The sequence below is a fragment of the Dipodomys ordii genome, unplaced genomic scaffold (assembly GCF_000151885.1).
Source record: "Dipodomys ordii isolate 6190 unplaced genomic scaffold, Dord_2.0 Scaffold1, whole genome shotgun sequence".
Classification (NCBI taxonomy): Eukaryota; Metazoa; Chordata; class Mammalia; order Rodentia; family Heteromyidae; genus Dipodomys; species Dipodomys ordii.
Window position 1 is genome coordinate 62,911,255 of NW_012267217.1, and position 13,340 is coordinate 62,924,594.

The 13,340-nt window shown below is 41.8% G+C and overlaps 1 protein-coding gene across 1 annotated transcript in view; it reads left to right on the forward strand.

The window, feature by feature from the left end:
* The window catches only part of Dis3l2 (DIS3 like 3'-5' exoribonuclease 2), a 356,978-nt gene that overhangs the window by 192,900 nt on the left and 150,738 nt on the right, over positions 1 to 13,340 (forward strand). Inside the window, exons 9-10 of the mRNA XM_013021392.1 lie at positions 4,634 to 5,030; positions 10,185 to 10,354. Of these exons, the coding sequence (XP_012876846.1) occupies positions 4,634 to 5,030; positions 10,185 to 10,354 (567 nt within the window). The remainder of the gene's footprint in view (positions 1 to 4,633; positions 5,031 to 10,184; positions 10,355 to 13,340) is intronic.

Genomic DNA, 13,340 nt, shown 5'->3' on the forward strand with positions numbered 1-13,340 from the left:
CCATTTTTATGGTTGCCATAACAATCATACAGTTGTGCAAAAAATGTGTATAGCTTTTATAGAAAGGAGCTGGCACCATTGTGATGATTCTTCTCATATCAGAACAACTGTTTTCAGATCTGAAAAATAGGGGTGGCTTAACCCTTCCCCAGTTAGCTCAGCATGTTCCCTGAGAAGGCTTTGGAGTTCTGGGGCTGTTGAAATGCATTCACTACTTGCATTTGCATTTTAGCCTGATAAATGGATTGAGAGTTAAGGATGATGATCCTTTCAACAGCAGGTTCTGAATTCCTGCCTGGGGAATTCAAAGGATGAGAAAAATAATATATATTGTTCCTCAAATAGAAATCTAAGAGAGATGTCTAGACATAGTTAATTCCTTGACTTTGTTACTATTAATTCTGTCCACTAGAATTTAAATCCGTTAAATTCTGGCCTTCACTTCATTGTGTTTAGTCTCCGAAAAAGTCATATTAAGATTTGGTTTCAATTTCAGTTTTATTTTTACATAATAACTTGGTTGCTCCTGGAAATTTGAAACAAATTTAAAAGTGTAATATATTTAAGTAGAAGTATGTCCACATATACTTTTCCCCTGTTTTTGTATACTTGTTTCAAAGGAAAATATGTGGGACTTGACTTTTTCAGACATACCAAGGAATATCCAATTTGAAGAAACTTAATTAAAACACTTCGTATGTAGATTTTCAGTTAAGGGTGGAAAGTTGTCAGATTTGGATGTGGTACCTAAAATGAAGTCATAAGCAACTTAGTCAACCACAGAGAAACTTTTTCTTAAAGAGATTTTGTAGGGACTCAATGAAATTGTTCCTCCACACACTTCTTTGGTTATAGACACGTACTTTGGGTTTCAGTTACATGTGAGAGGAAGACACTTCTGGCCCCTCTTTCAGATTCTGCCTGGACCTACATACAGCTCATCACTTCTAGACTGTCCATTGTAAACTCCACTCCCCGCTCTGACTCCACACAGGGAAGCAGCCAGAACAGAGACATTTCCCTGTATCCCATGAAAATGGAATCAAGTATGACCCATAATGCCTGTGCTTTCCCATTAAGGCCAATAACCTAGTCTTCTGCACCAGAAGATAATAAAGTGCCAGATCTCTCAGGAAGGAGACCAGATGGCAGAGGTGCCATAAAAACATGTTTGGACTATGTTTTGACCAAGGGTTAATAAGAGATAAGAATAACAGATTTATGGCATGGAGCCTTCCATCTCATGACCCAAAGACCTAGGTCTTTCATGTGGAGATTTCATGCAGTATGGAAAGCCATTGTGACTGGTCAAAAGCATCTGATCCAATATTAATAGAATGAGGTCGGTCTGTTTACATTCTTGTCTGTAGTAGTTCTTCCTTCTGGGTTTAAGAATTTGTGGAGGGCTGGGAAGGTGGCTCAGTGGTAGAGAGCTTGCCTTGCATGCCTGAGGTCCTGGGTTTGATTCCTCAGTACCGCATAAGCAAAAAGAAAAAAGCCGGAAGTGGCACTGTGGCTCAAGTGGTAGAGCTCTAGCCTTGAGCTGAAGAGCTGAGGGACAGACAGCGCCCAGGCCCCGAGTTCAGGTCCCACGACCAGATCCCCCCCCAAAAAAAAGAGAGAAAAAAAGAATTTGTGGAATTGGGGACCTTAATGACCTACAATTAAAGAATTCCTTTACAGTCAATTTTTCGTAAAAAGATAAGGAACATTAGAATGCTTTTTTTGGGTTTTATGGCTGGTTTCGGGGAGGGATAGTTTCTAGTTTCTGTGAACTGTTTTGGAGAAGAGCGGTGTTAGGAAATGGAGGAGAACAGAAAATGAACAGAAGGGACTGGATTCTCAACAGGCTAGGACTGTTTATTGCCAGCGAGGAGCACAGGCACAGACTGTATATGAAGGTTGTGTGAGGGACTAGATTTGGGGTCTGGCTTATATGGGTCTTAACAAAGAAACAAAGGAATAAAAATCAGGCTGTATTCCCTTGGGAGCTAGGGGCAGGTACTTTTGATTAGATCCAGAGTATAATGTCCCGCCTGGGGTGATAGGGACTTTTGCTTAAGCCAGGTCAGAGTGACCAGCAGATCTAACTTCTTTAACTCCTCTTTGGAGGGAATGAAGAGGTCAGGGACAGAAAGGGAAGATAATAGAAACTTTTGCTGCTGAGACCTTATTACGGAGCCTCAACAGAGTCAGACCTCTGTAGTTTTGTGATTCTGACAAATTATATCATCTCTCTGACACTCTGTTTCCCTATCTACAAAATGCAAATAATAGCCACTATTTTTATAATTTGCTCAAGGAGCTGTTTCTAGGAAATAGAGAGGAGGGTATTTTTAATGACAGCAAGATTCTCCATCTGCTGAAGGCCTCTAGTATGTTTATTCTCTAGGAAGATTTTTGTATAGCTTACAGAGCTTTTTTATGCTTAAATTCTTAACACTGTATATGTATATTGAGGTGTTTGGATATTTGGTTCGTTCATAGAATCATTTCCTAGAAGCTTACAGTCCAGTTTTACAACTTAATTTGTATGCATCAGTATTCCCATGGCTTGTCTTAAAGTAACCCCAGCTTGATCATTTAAATCTGCATTACTGAAAAACTCTACTACCAGAAGAAAGAGATAGGTGTTTAGAGACAGCTTGGAGTAGAGATTTTTGTGTGGCTGCCCTCATTGCTTCATTGGTGCTACAGAGTTGCATTCTGAACATTGGTAAGCCTAAGTTTTAGTCTTCTTGGCCAGGAAATAAGAGTTCAAAGGCCCAGCAATCTCTACCTCCCATAGAGACTAGTTAACCTTCTGGTTAACTAGTTCTGTACTGTAGGTAAGCTCATTTGGCTTGGGCCTTTGCCCCAGCTCTTCCTCTGCCTTGAGTACAGACCAACCTCACATTCTTAACTTTCTTCGAGTAATCTCCATGTGTATTTTTTCATTGCAGCCTATCAGGATTCTCCTGTTTGTAATATCATTACAATTGTAACTTCCAATTCCTTTATTCTACTGTTTTTCTTTTTTCTCTACTTTCAGTGTTGTTTATTTTTCTTTCTCCACTTGAATGTAACTAGGTGGGAATCTTTTATTTTTTTCCATCTGTTCTTAGATTTAGTACAGTAGAGGCCTACAAAATATTAGTTGGATAAAGGAATTTGGTCTTCTTTTCTTGTTCTCTGATGCCTTCTTCATGTTGACATTCCATTTGGTCCAACAATTTTGAGTTGGTCTCTTATCAAAAGGACTAGAACTATACACAGTAAACCATTTAGAAAAGAAAGGGATAGATATATTTCTTGAGAAAAGTCATGTTTAAGGCTTTGTGGTAAGGCTTAAGGGGTGACTCAAGTCAAAGGCCCTGAGTTCAACACTGCCCCCCCCCCAAAAAAAAGTAAAACTCATGGTATAAAAGGGATTTAAATTGTTTGTTGACTACAAAGTCTCGTATTAGAAAGTTTCTCAATCACATCTCAATTCAGCCTCTAATAGATATATTAAATGAAAGTTAAATGCATGTTCAATGAGGCAACATACTTTCTCCCACAGCTCCAACCCAAGTATTTAAGATGGTCTCATTGGTTTGGGTTTGGAGGCATATGGGGGATAAGATTTTAGACAGGAGCAACTTTCCAACTCTGATGACTCTAGACATCTAAACTGATATGCTGTGATTTTTTTTCACCCAAGATTATTGTTTAGGGTAAAAACAAGATGAAAAGACGGTTTGTAGCATATGTCTGTATAAGGTGTTGTAAGGTATGAATTCAGAGAAGCCACATTTTGAAAGACCAAATCTTGGAGTCTATTACACAGTTAGGTCACAAAGGCCTGTAGCCCACAAATACACCTTAGACTATTAGGAACCAAGTCAGAGAGGAAAGAAATAACAAAAACAATACCAACAAACCAATGGGAGCTGAATTGGGATACCATGGTGACCAGAGACAAGCTAGGAGACAGGACATGAACTTAGAGCACGTGGCATGGCATAATGGGGCAGGGACACAGGAAATTCCCACTACCACTGGACTGACAGGTCCAGCAACCCATCAGCCAAGTGCTTGTCCCTGCCTCCAGGGATTTGGACACACCCATCACCTGGGAGGGAGGTAGGGGCTTCATCTTCCCCTAGCGTGAAGACAAGATGCCAGACCATGTGGCTAACATAGCATTGGCCAGACCTGACCTCCCTACTGCAAAGGAAGAAGAGGAAAGAGAAAACATGACATTTAAAAGAAGCAAAAGCAGCAGTGGTACTCACTAGACACTACGTTGAAAATAAACTATACAACTTGTGGGCAGGGATGGGAGGGGAAAACTGGGAGAGAGTGAAGGAAGGGGTGATATTGTCTAAAAGGAAATGTACTGTTTATCTGACTTATGTAACTGTAACCCTTCTGTACATCACCTTTATAATAACACTAATTTTTTTAATTAAAAGAAATAAAAGCAACATTTCTAAAATTGAGATGAAATAGAACAAAATAGGCCTAATGTTTATCAAAACAGAAGAGCAACACATAAAGAATTAATTACTTTTGAGCTCTCTACCTATATACCCTTGAAGAGTATGCCCTAAGGTTATACCCTTGAAGAATATATAGTCATTGGGGTTTTAATTTTGATATTATTAAAAAGATTAAGGCCATTGGCTTTTCACCAAGATGGCGCCAAAAGCCAAGCTGGAGTTCATCTTGCCCCTCCTAAAGCCGAAGCCAAGGAAAAGGCTTTGAAGACCAAGAAGGCAATGTTGAAAAGTGGCCACAGACACAAAAAGAAGATATGCATTTCACTCACCTTCTGGCGACACAAGACGCTGGGCTCTGGAGACAGCGCAAATACCCTCGGAAGAGTGCTCCGAGGAGAAACAAGCTTGACCACGATGCTATCTATCATCAAGTTCCCTCGGACCACCGAGTCAGCCATGAAGAAGATAGAAGACAACAACATATTTGTGGTGATTGTAGATGTCAAGGCCAACAAGCATCAGATCAAACAGACTGTGAAGAAGCTCTGTGACATTGATGTGGCTGAGGTCAATACCCTGATCACACCTGATGGAGAGAAAAAGCTTTAGATGTTGCCAGCAAAATTGGAATCATCTCAACTGAGGCCAGCTGGCTAATTATAAATATACATTTTTCCACCCCCCCCCAAATAGATTAAGGTCATTGGGAGCTCAGGTTGTCCCTGAGAAAAGGAAAATATGAATTCGGGATGGGAGAACATGCATGAAGAGAAACTCTGTTATTCATTTTTGGGGAGGGGAGTGGGATGGCTAATTGGATTTATCTTGGAGGTGTCAGTATGAACTCATGGTTTTTCAGCAGTGTTAGGATGAACCAAACATAATAAAATTCCATTTTTAGACCAACGTGGTTAAATATCAGGTCAAATATCACCAGTTTTATATGGTTAAAGTAGTATGTCCTGCATGCTGAAAGGATCTAGAAACAATGACAGCCCAGGATGTAATGAACATATCTATACCTATCCAATACTCTATTTTGGTTTCTAAATACCATTCTGTGCCTAAAATAAATAGATTCCTCAGGGAAATAAGCAATTGCAAGACCATCAGAAATGTATGACACAGCATAGATATACAAGAAGTCACTTGAAATGGCTCCTACAAGCCTGATGTAGGATAATTTACTTATCAAAAAGACCTAGTGGGGCTTGGAAGGTGGCTCAGTGGTAGAGCGCATGCCTTGCATGCCAGAGACCCTGTGTTCGATTCCTCAGCACCATATAAGCAAAAAGAAAAAAACCGGAAGTGGCGCTGTGGCTCAAGTGGTAGAGCACTAGCCTTGAGCTGAAGAGCTGAGGGACAGCGCCCAGGCCCAGAGTTCAGGCCCCACGACCGACCAAAAAAAAAAAAAAAAGACCTAGTGGTAGCCAGGTGCTGGTGGCTAACGCCTGTAATCCTAGCTACTCAGGAGGCTGAGATCTGAGGATCTCGGTTCAAAGCCAGCCCGGGCAGGAGAGACCGTGAGACTCCTATCTCCAATAAACCACCAGAAAACCAGAAGTGGCGCTGTAGCTCGAGTGGTAGAGCACTAGCCTTGAGCTGAAGAGCTGAGGGACAGCGCCCAGGCCCAGAGTTCAGGCCCCACGACCGGACCCCCCCCAAAAAAAAAGAAAGTCAAAGAACCTAGTACCTAATACCATATCCACTTGGTCTAAAATTTTGCCAGAGCTTAAGATTATCCTTCTATGGACCTGTGTCAGGTAAAAAGGGCCTTCCCAGTATATTGTGTCACTTCTTTCTGTCCAGTGTGTGGCCTTATGTCATTTTGTCACTGGGTGAGTGTGGAAGTGAGGACTCTAATTGAAAGGATCAGGACCATATTCTAGGCACCTAGTAAAAAATACTTGATTTGTATTAGACTGATCAGCATCACTTGTGCCAGTAGAAAGGAGTGGGGTAGGTCATTACACAGTGGCCATCAGGAAAACAAAAGGAACCGTTCCTTGATCAGATTTTATAGATTTAGATTTGAACACTGATTCTAACTTAGGGAGATGGAAGGAAGCAAAGATGAATTCAGCTTGTGAGTTTAAGGCTACCCTGGCTAGGCTCTATGAGGGTCTCTTTGAGACCCAGTCACATGGATGAGAGCTGTAGCTCTTCAAGTGCTCTTCTGCTGCAGTTTACAAAGATTTTTCTTGTTTTTGTATCAACTGTGATGCTGTCTAATCTATGAAAGTGTTAGAGAGTAAAATTTTTATTCTTTATCCTCTTAAGCTTACTTCTTGTTTTTTTTTTTTTTTTTTCCATTCCTATTTCATCCATCTACCATCATTGACCCAGATCCTTCCCACCAGAACTGCTTGCTCGCAAGGAGACCAACCCAGAGTCACGGACAGAGGAGGTCCTCTATAAATTTTGTTAATCTGGAAGCAGTCCCTAAACCACAGTTTGTAAAACACCGTTTTATGAGAAAAGAAGATGGGATAAAGACAGAAAAAGGACATCCTTGGAAATAATAACACTGTGGTATGACCACAGGATCAGGCGCCAAGAAGTCATGAGTTCTAATCCTAAATGTGTTTCCCAAGGCACAGTGGCAAAATTGAATGGAAAAGTGCTAAAGAGAGCCCTCAGGTCATTTTTTCATTCATTTGCCCATCAACTATTTGTTAGTATGTGCCTTCGCTGTGCTGGAATGGATACAAGCACATTAACAAAAGCCACAATAAACTAAGCCTGTTATTGGCGCTGTTTGTCACCATGATAAGACTATCCTTAAATAATCACCAAAGACAATAGTAGCGAGTGCTTTTAGAAAGGGGAAAGTGACAAGCATGGGCAAGGCAGATGGGGAAAGATGGTTTCTTATCTCAGGAGAGACCAAGGTTCCTTGGTGAGAAGATGACGCTGCAACTAGACTTTATTTAAAAGCTATGAAGGCCAGCACTGATGGCTCACACCTGTAATCCTAGCTACTCAGGACGTGGAGGATCTAGGTTCAAAGTCAGCCTAAATGTTGGATTGGAGATGTGATGAAGTGGTAGAGTTCCAGCTGTGAGGAGGAAAGTTAGGTTCAAGAACTTGAGGGTCTGAATTCAAACCCCAGTACCTGCATCAAAAAAGGGGAAAAAAAGATTATATAGGTCTTAGATCTTGGAGATTAGTGGAGAATGTGTCCCAGTGTAGGAACAGCACAGTGGTTCAGGGATGGAGGACACAGAAAAAGTTTGTCACACAAGGTACATGTCAGGAGTATGCAGTCTGACTAGAAAAGTATATGGAGGGCTTCGACCCTGCACTGAATTTCTGTTTAACTTAGCAAGAAGGGATGAAAGGTTTTGACCATAGAGATATTTTAAGATAATCTGGCAGCAACTGTGACCTTGGGGGAACAATTACTGCACTGTGGTAGGGGCCTTGACTAGGAGTGACTTTCAGCTGAGAGGAGCTAGAGGTGTTGATCCCGGAGGAGGCAGAAGCCACAGGGTCAAAGGAGGGGTTCAAGTAGTAAAGGAACATAGAAGGAAATTCCTTCCATACTTCAGTTACTTCCTGGGGCTCTTGGCCAGGTTAAGAGATTATAGAAGGCTTTTAGTTGTTCTTGTGTCCTTTTCCCAGGCCAGTGTCTTTGAGTCAAACAGGTTCAAACAGGCTTAGTAGTGTGCTATCCCTTTAAAAGTTCTACTAAACCCTTCAGTCACGTGCCTCCAGAAATTTGGTTACATAACATTGCTCTGATTTGGAATTCTGTAGCTTCATGGCCTGGACTCTCATTCTCTCCCTCCCCCACCTGGCACTTTATTTTCTGTGGGTCAGGGTTAGCTTCTTTCTAACCATTGTTGCGGAACTCTTCAAATATTTGGTCTCACAGGTTCTAAAACCTGGCAGGCCAGCCTGCTCCCTGCAGATTGTGAGACCAAAGCCTTCCGGGAAAAGGAGCCAGTGCAACCCCAAGCATGTTAACAGCTGAATGGCCCCTTGCCCCAACTCCGCCTCATGGGGCTGGGCTCCCAAGTGCTGAGGGCAGCAGCTCCCAGCCCCTGTGGCCCACGATCAGAAGGAGCAATCAAGTTCCACATCGTGGCCCATTCGTAATCATGGCAATGACACCAGATTCAGCTACTGGCTCTTAGCCCTAGGACTGGGGTTTGTCAAGGTCACTCATCATTCCCTTGCCTTTTCTCAGTGTTCTACAGTGGGAGAGAAACTTTGAAGTCTGGTGCTGCAAGTTCTTGTTGGGAGCTCTCTGAGCTTGCTGTGTGTAGAAGTTCGTTCTCCTAGTAGTCTATACTGTCTCTTTCTTCTATCACCTCACACATGATTTTGAAATGTTGCAGTCCCTCACAGTGTGCATGTGAACTTGTTTGTATCTTCCTCAGGGTCCCTTAGCCCCCAACACTGAACATGACTTCAGGCAGCTTATAGATAGTACATGTAATAGAATGACTTTCTTAAATTTAGGAAATGAAGTAAAAGGCATCATTGAGTAGGCAAAGTATGTACATCCGGGTACAAGTTAGTTCAGAAAGTTCAAACTACAGATAATTCTTCTAGAGGTAGTTACAAATGTTTTCATGAATTTCCTAACAGCTGAAGCAAAGAAAGAAAATTAAAGATGAAATTCACGTGTTTATAGGATGTAGACTCAGCTTGGAAAAAAGCATTTTCTTGTACTGTTCAGACTACCTCCAAAGTGGTCATAAAAGAGCCATGAACAATGGCCTTGCCTCTATCAGCGCTCCTTCAGCAAATAACATGGCCATTCTCTTGACTTCTTCTAGGCTTGTTGTCAATGTCTCTTGTAGGCCCTGGTTCCATTGAAGCCTGGACTGTATTCCAGCACAGGTGGAGGTGCTCCTTGAGGAGCTTTGTTTCTGGGAGATGCTCTGCCACAGAAAAATACCTTGGGGTAGGAGGTCCGGCAAAACCTACTAATACCAATTTCATAAGGAGTCTGAGAAGTCCTGTAACTAAGCAATCTGCCCAGTATCTTCCAAACTGACTGAATCTCAAGACCCCTTTTAAAAATTGAAATGCTTCCAGAATGTGGTGGAGCACATCCTCATCTAGCACTTGGGAGGCTGAGACAGGAGGATTGTGAGTTTGAGGATAGCCTAGGCTACCTAGTAAGATCTTGCCTAAAAAAATATAAACACTTAAAATAGAAACACTTATTTGGCACATTAGGAAACAATGGCCTAAAGCAGGGGAGCAGCAAACTTTTTTTTTTTTTGGGTCCGGTCGTGGGGCCTGAACTCTGGGCCTGGGCGCTGTCCCTCAGCTCTTCAGCTCAAGGCTAGTGCTCTATCACTTGAGCCACAGAGCCAATTCTGGCTTTTTTCTTTTTGCTTATGTGGTGCTGAGGAATCGAACTCAGGGCCTCAGCCATGCAAGGCAAGCGCTCTACCACTGAGCCACCTTCCCAGCCCGGGAGCAGCAAACTTTCTATAAGATCCACACCGTATTTTTTTCCCCTAGGGCTGGGGATTGAACCTTGAGCATACTAAGCACTTGTTCTACCATTGAGCTAGGTCCCTAGCCCCCACATAATAAATATGTAAAGCATATTGTTTCTGTTATAACTAGTCAACTTTGCCATTGTATCAACAAAAAAAATGCATGACTATATTCCAATGAAACTTCATTTGTGGATACTGAAATTTCACTTTCAGAAATTTTCATGTGTCATGAAATACTATTTTTTCAACTGTTTAGAAGGGCCAAAAACTTATCTTTAGTTCACAGGCCTTTCATAAACAGATGGCATGCCAAACTTCTGGACTCCTGCTCAAGAGTAATGTTTGGGTGGCATATCTTTACAGCAGGAAAGCCTTATTAGTACTGTTCAGTATTGATTTAGATTTCCATAATTCTAGCAAATATGGGTATGGGGGAGTAGTAGAGAATTGGTAGTGTAGAATTTTCCTCCAAAAATAATTATGGATCCTCTCAAGGAAGATACTTACATACTAATGCTAGAAACTACACTGTCACTTATGTATGGATGGATGTGTTTTAGGCTGCAAGTGACTCAGTAGTATCATTCCTTTAAATCATCTGGGGACTTTTTTTTTTTTTGGCCAGTTGGGAGGCCTGAACTCAGCCTGGGCACTGTCCCTGAGCTCTTCAGCTCAAGGCTAGTGCTCTACCACTTGAACCACACAGAGCCACTTCTGGCTTTTTCTGCTTATGTGGTGCTGAGGAATCAAACCCAGGGCCTCTTGGATGCAAGGCAAGCATTCTACCGCTGAGCCACCTTCCCAACCCAACATCTGGGGACATTTGAGAAATAATGTCCTCCCAGCAAACTAGTAAACTGGCTTTCTCACCCCCTTCCAAAGTACCACTAAATTAGCAGAGCATTCTTCTTTAGTTTGACTTAGATACTTTCAGCTTATGATGTCATTATGATGAAAAAAGGATCAATCCATTCCTTCCACCCCATCTGACATTTCAGTTTTAGCTACAGAAGTAGTTTTATTGAATACACAGTGTACATAATCTAGCTAGCTAGATTTTGTGTGGGTGCGTGTGTGCGTGTGTGTGTGTGTGTGTGCGCGCGCGTGTGCATGCATGCACACAAGTATTAGGCTTGAACTTTGGGCCTCACACTGTCACTTGGCTTTTTCACTCAAAGCTAGCACTCCTACCACTTCAGCCACAGCTCTACTTCTGGCATTTTGCTAGTTAATAGAAATAAAAGCCTCGGGGACTTTTCTGCTAAAAAACCAGGATCCTCAGATCTCAGTCTCCTGGGTAGCTAAGATTACAGGCATGAGCCACTAGTGCCCATCTGGCTTTAGCTAGATTTTATGGAGGTAAAAAGGAGCAAGAAGCAAAAAGTTATCTCTTTACTTTGTGAATGAAATTCAGGTCCCTTACCAATTTAGAACTCATTATTATGGAGTCAGAATTAATTTCATCTTTCTGGGTTTTTCTTTTACCATCTATCCCCTCTTCAACAAATGCTTCTGAGATGTACCTTTTATTTGAGATACTGAGAGCACAACCTTGGGGAACGTGCTTTTCAGGGGTTCCTGGTAGTTTTTTCTTCTGGTACTCTTGTACTTAAAACCTCTTTGTAAATTTATCTTTTGATGGTGCTAGGGTTCAAGCCCTGGGCTCTTATGCACCCTACTAGACTGTGCCCCCAGCCCCATAGTGTTTTTTCTGAAGTGAGCAAGAAACTCTTGCCAGAAATTCTGAGATTTCACCTTTGTGGGACTCTCCTGGAAATTTAGTTTGCATGTGACCTGTCCTTTCTGGGACTGTCTTCTGAATGCTTTTGCCAAGGCAACGGGCAGTATACACTTTCCTTGCCTTCTTTTTTGTGTATAGTGGGTTCATAGAGTATTTTTAAGACATCTTTAGCAAGAAGAATCTAAATAAGTGTTTTAAGATAATTCTAGGATGTGATACTGTGGCTCAAGTGGTAGAGCGCTTGCCTTCAGCTGAAGAAGACAGGGACAGCGCCCAGGCCCAGAGTTCAAGCCCCACAACCACACACACACACACACACACACAAACATAATTCTAAACACCCGCATAAACAATATCTGATGAACAGTTAGTTTTTTGACTAGGAAATATTCTTTGCAGTATATGTTTCCATTTATAAAATGAATATTTACTTTCAGTGAATTGGTCAAGCTTGTGAAAATTTAACCCTGTGAAGATACAATACATTAGGGCTGGGAAGGTGGCTCAGTGGTAGAGCTCTTGCCTTGCATGCTCGAGGCCCTGGGTTTGATTCCTCAGCACCACATAAGCAAAAAGAAAAAAGCTGGAAGTGGCGCTGTGGCTCAAGTGGTAGAGCGCTAGCCTTGAGCTGAAGAGCTGAGGGACAGCGCCCAGGCCCAGAGTTCAGGCCCCACGACCAGACCCCCCCCCAAAAAAAAGATACAATACATTAAAAAAATCACATCTAAAATTATTTTTAAATTAACAAAAATTTGACATCAGAATTGCCCCATAACTTTGAAGACTTGTATAGCTATTAGCACAATCAAGAGCAGCAAAGTTGTGTTCACCTCATAGGTATCTGAGGCCCTGGCAACATGATTTGCTCTCTTGTCACAATAATTTCATCTTTTTGAGAATGTCATCAAAGGAATCACACAGTATACAAGCTTCCCTGTCCCCCCGCCTTCTGTGCTGGGAATGGAACCTTGGGCAAAAAACAAAGCCAGCTTTCCCCTTCCTTTTTTCTCTTTTTATATAGGGTCTGACTGTGTAGCCTAGACTGATGATGTACTCCTCCTCCTGCTGTAGCCTCCTAAGTGGCAGTATTAAAGACATGCACTGCTACACCCAGCTTAAAATCCCTTCTAAAATGGTCATTTCTAGAATTCTGAAGTACATTAGAATTTATATATTATATAACATACATATATTATAACATATTATATATAACATATATAAATTATATGTAAATTGTGTGTATATATATATATATATGGTAGAGTTTTTATTTCTCCAAAAAGCTATCATGGAAGCAGTGGTGCATATTATAATTAGTACTGTCTTAGAATTTAAGTGTTGTGATGGGGCGTGGAATCTATGAAGGTAAATGGGGGTTAGGAAGTAGGCAGTGTGTAAGATTGGATTTAAAAAGGCTCTGAGGGGGGCTGGGAAGGTGGCTCAGTGGTAGTGTGCTTGCCTTGCATGCATGAGGCCCTGGATTTGATTCCTTAGTACCACATAAGCAGAAAAAGCCGGAAGTGGTGTTGTGGCTCAAGTAGAGTGCTAGTCTTGAGCTGAAGAGCTGAGGGACAGTGCCCAGGCCCAGAGTTCAAGCCCCACAACCACACACACACACACACACAAACATAATTCTAAACACCCGCATAAACAATATCTGATGAACAGTTA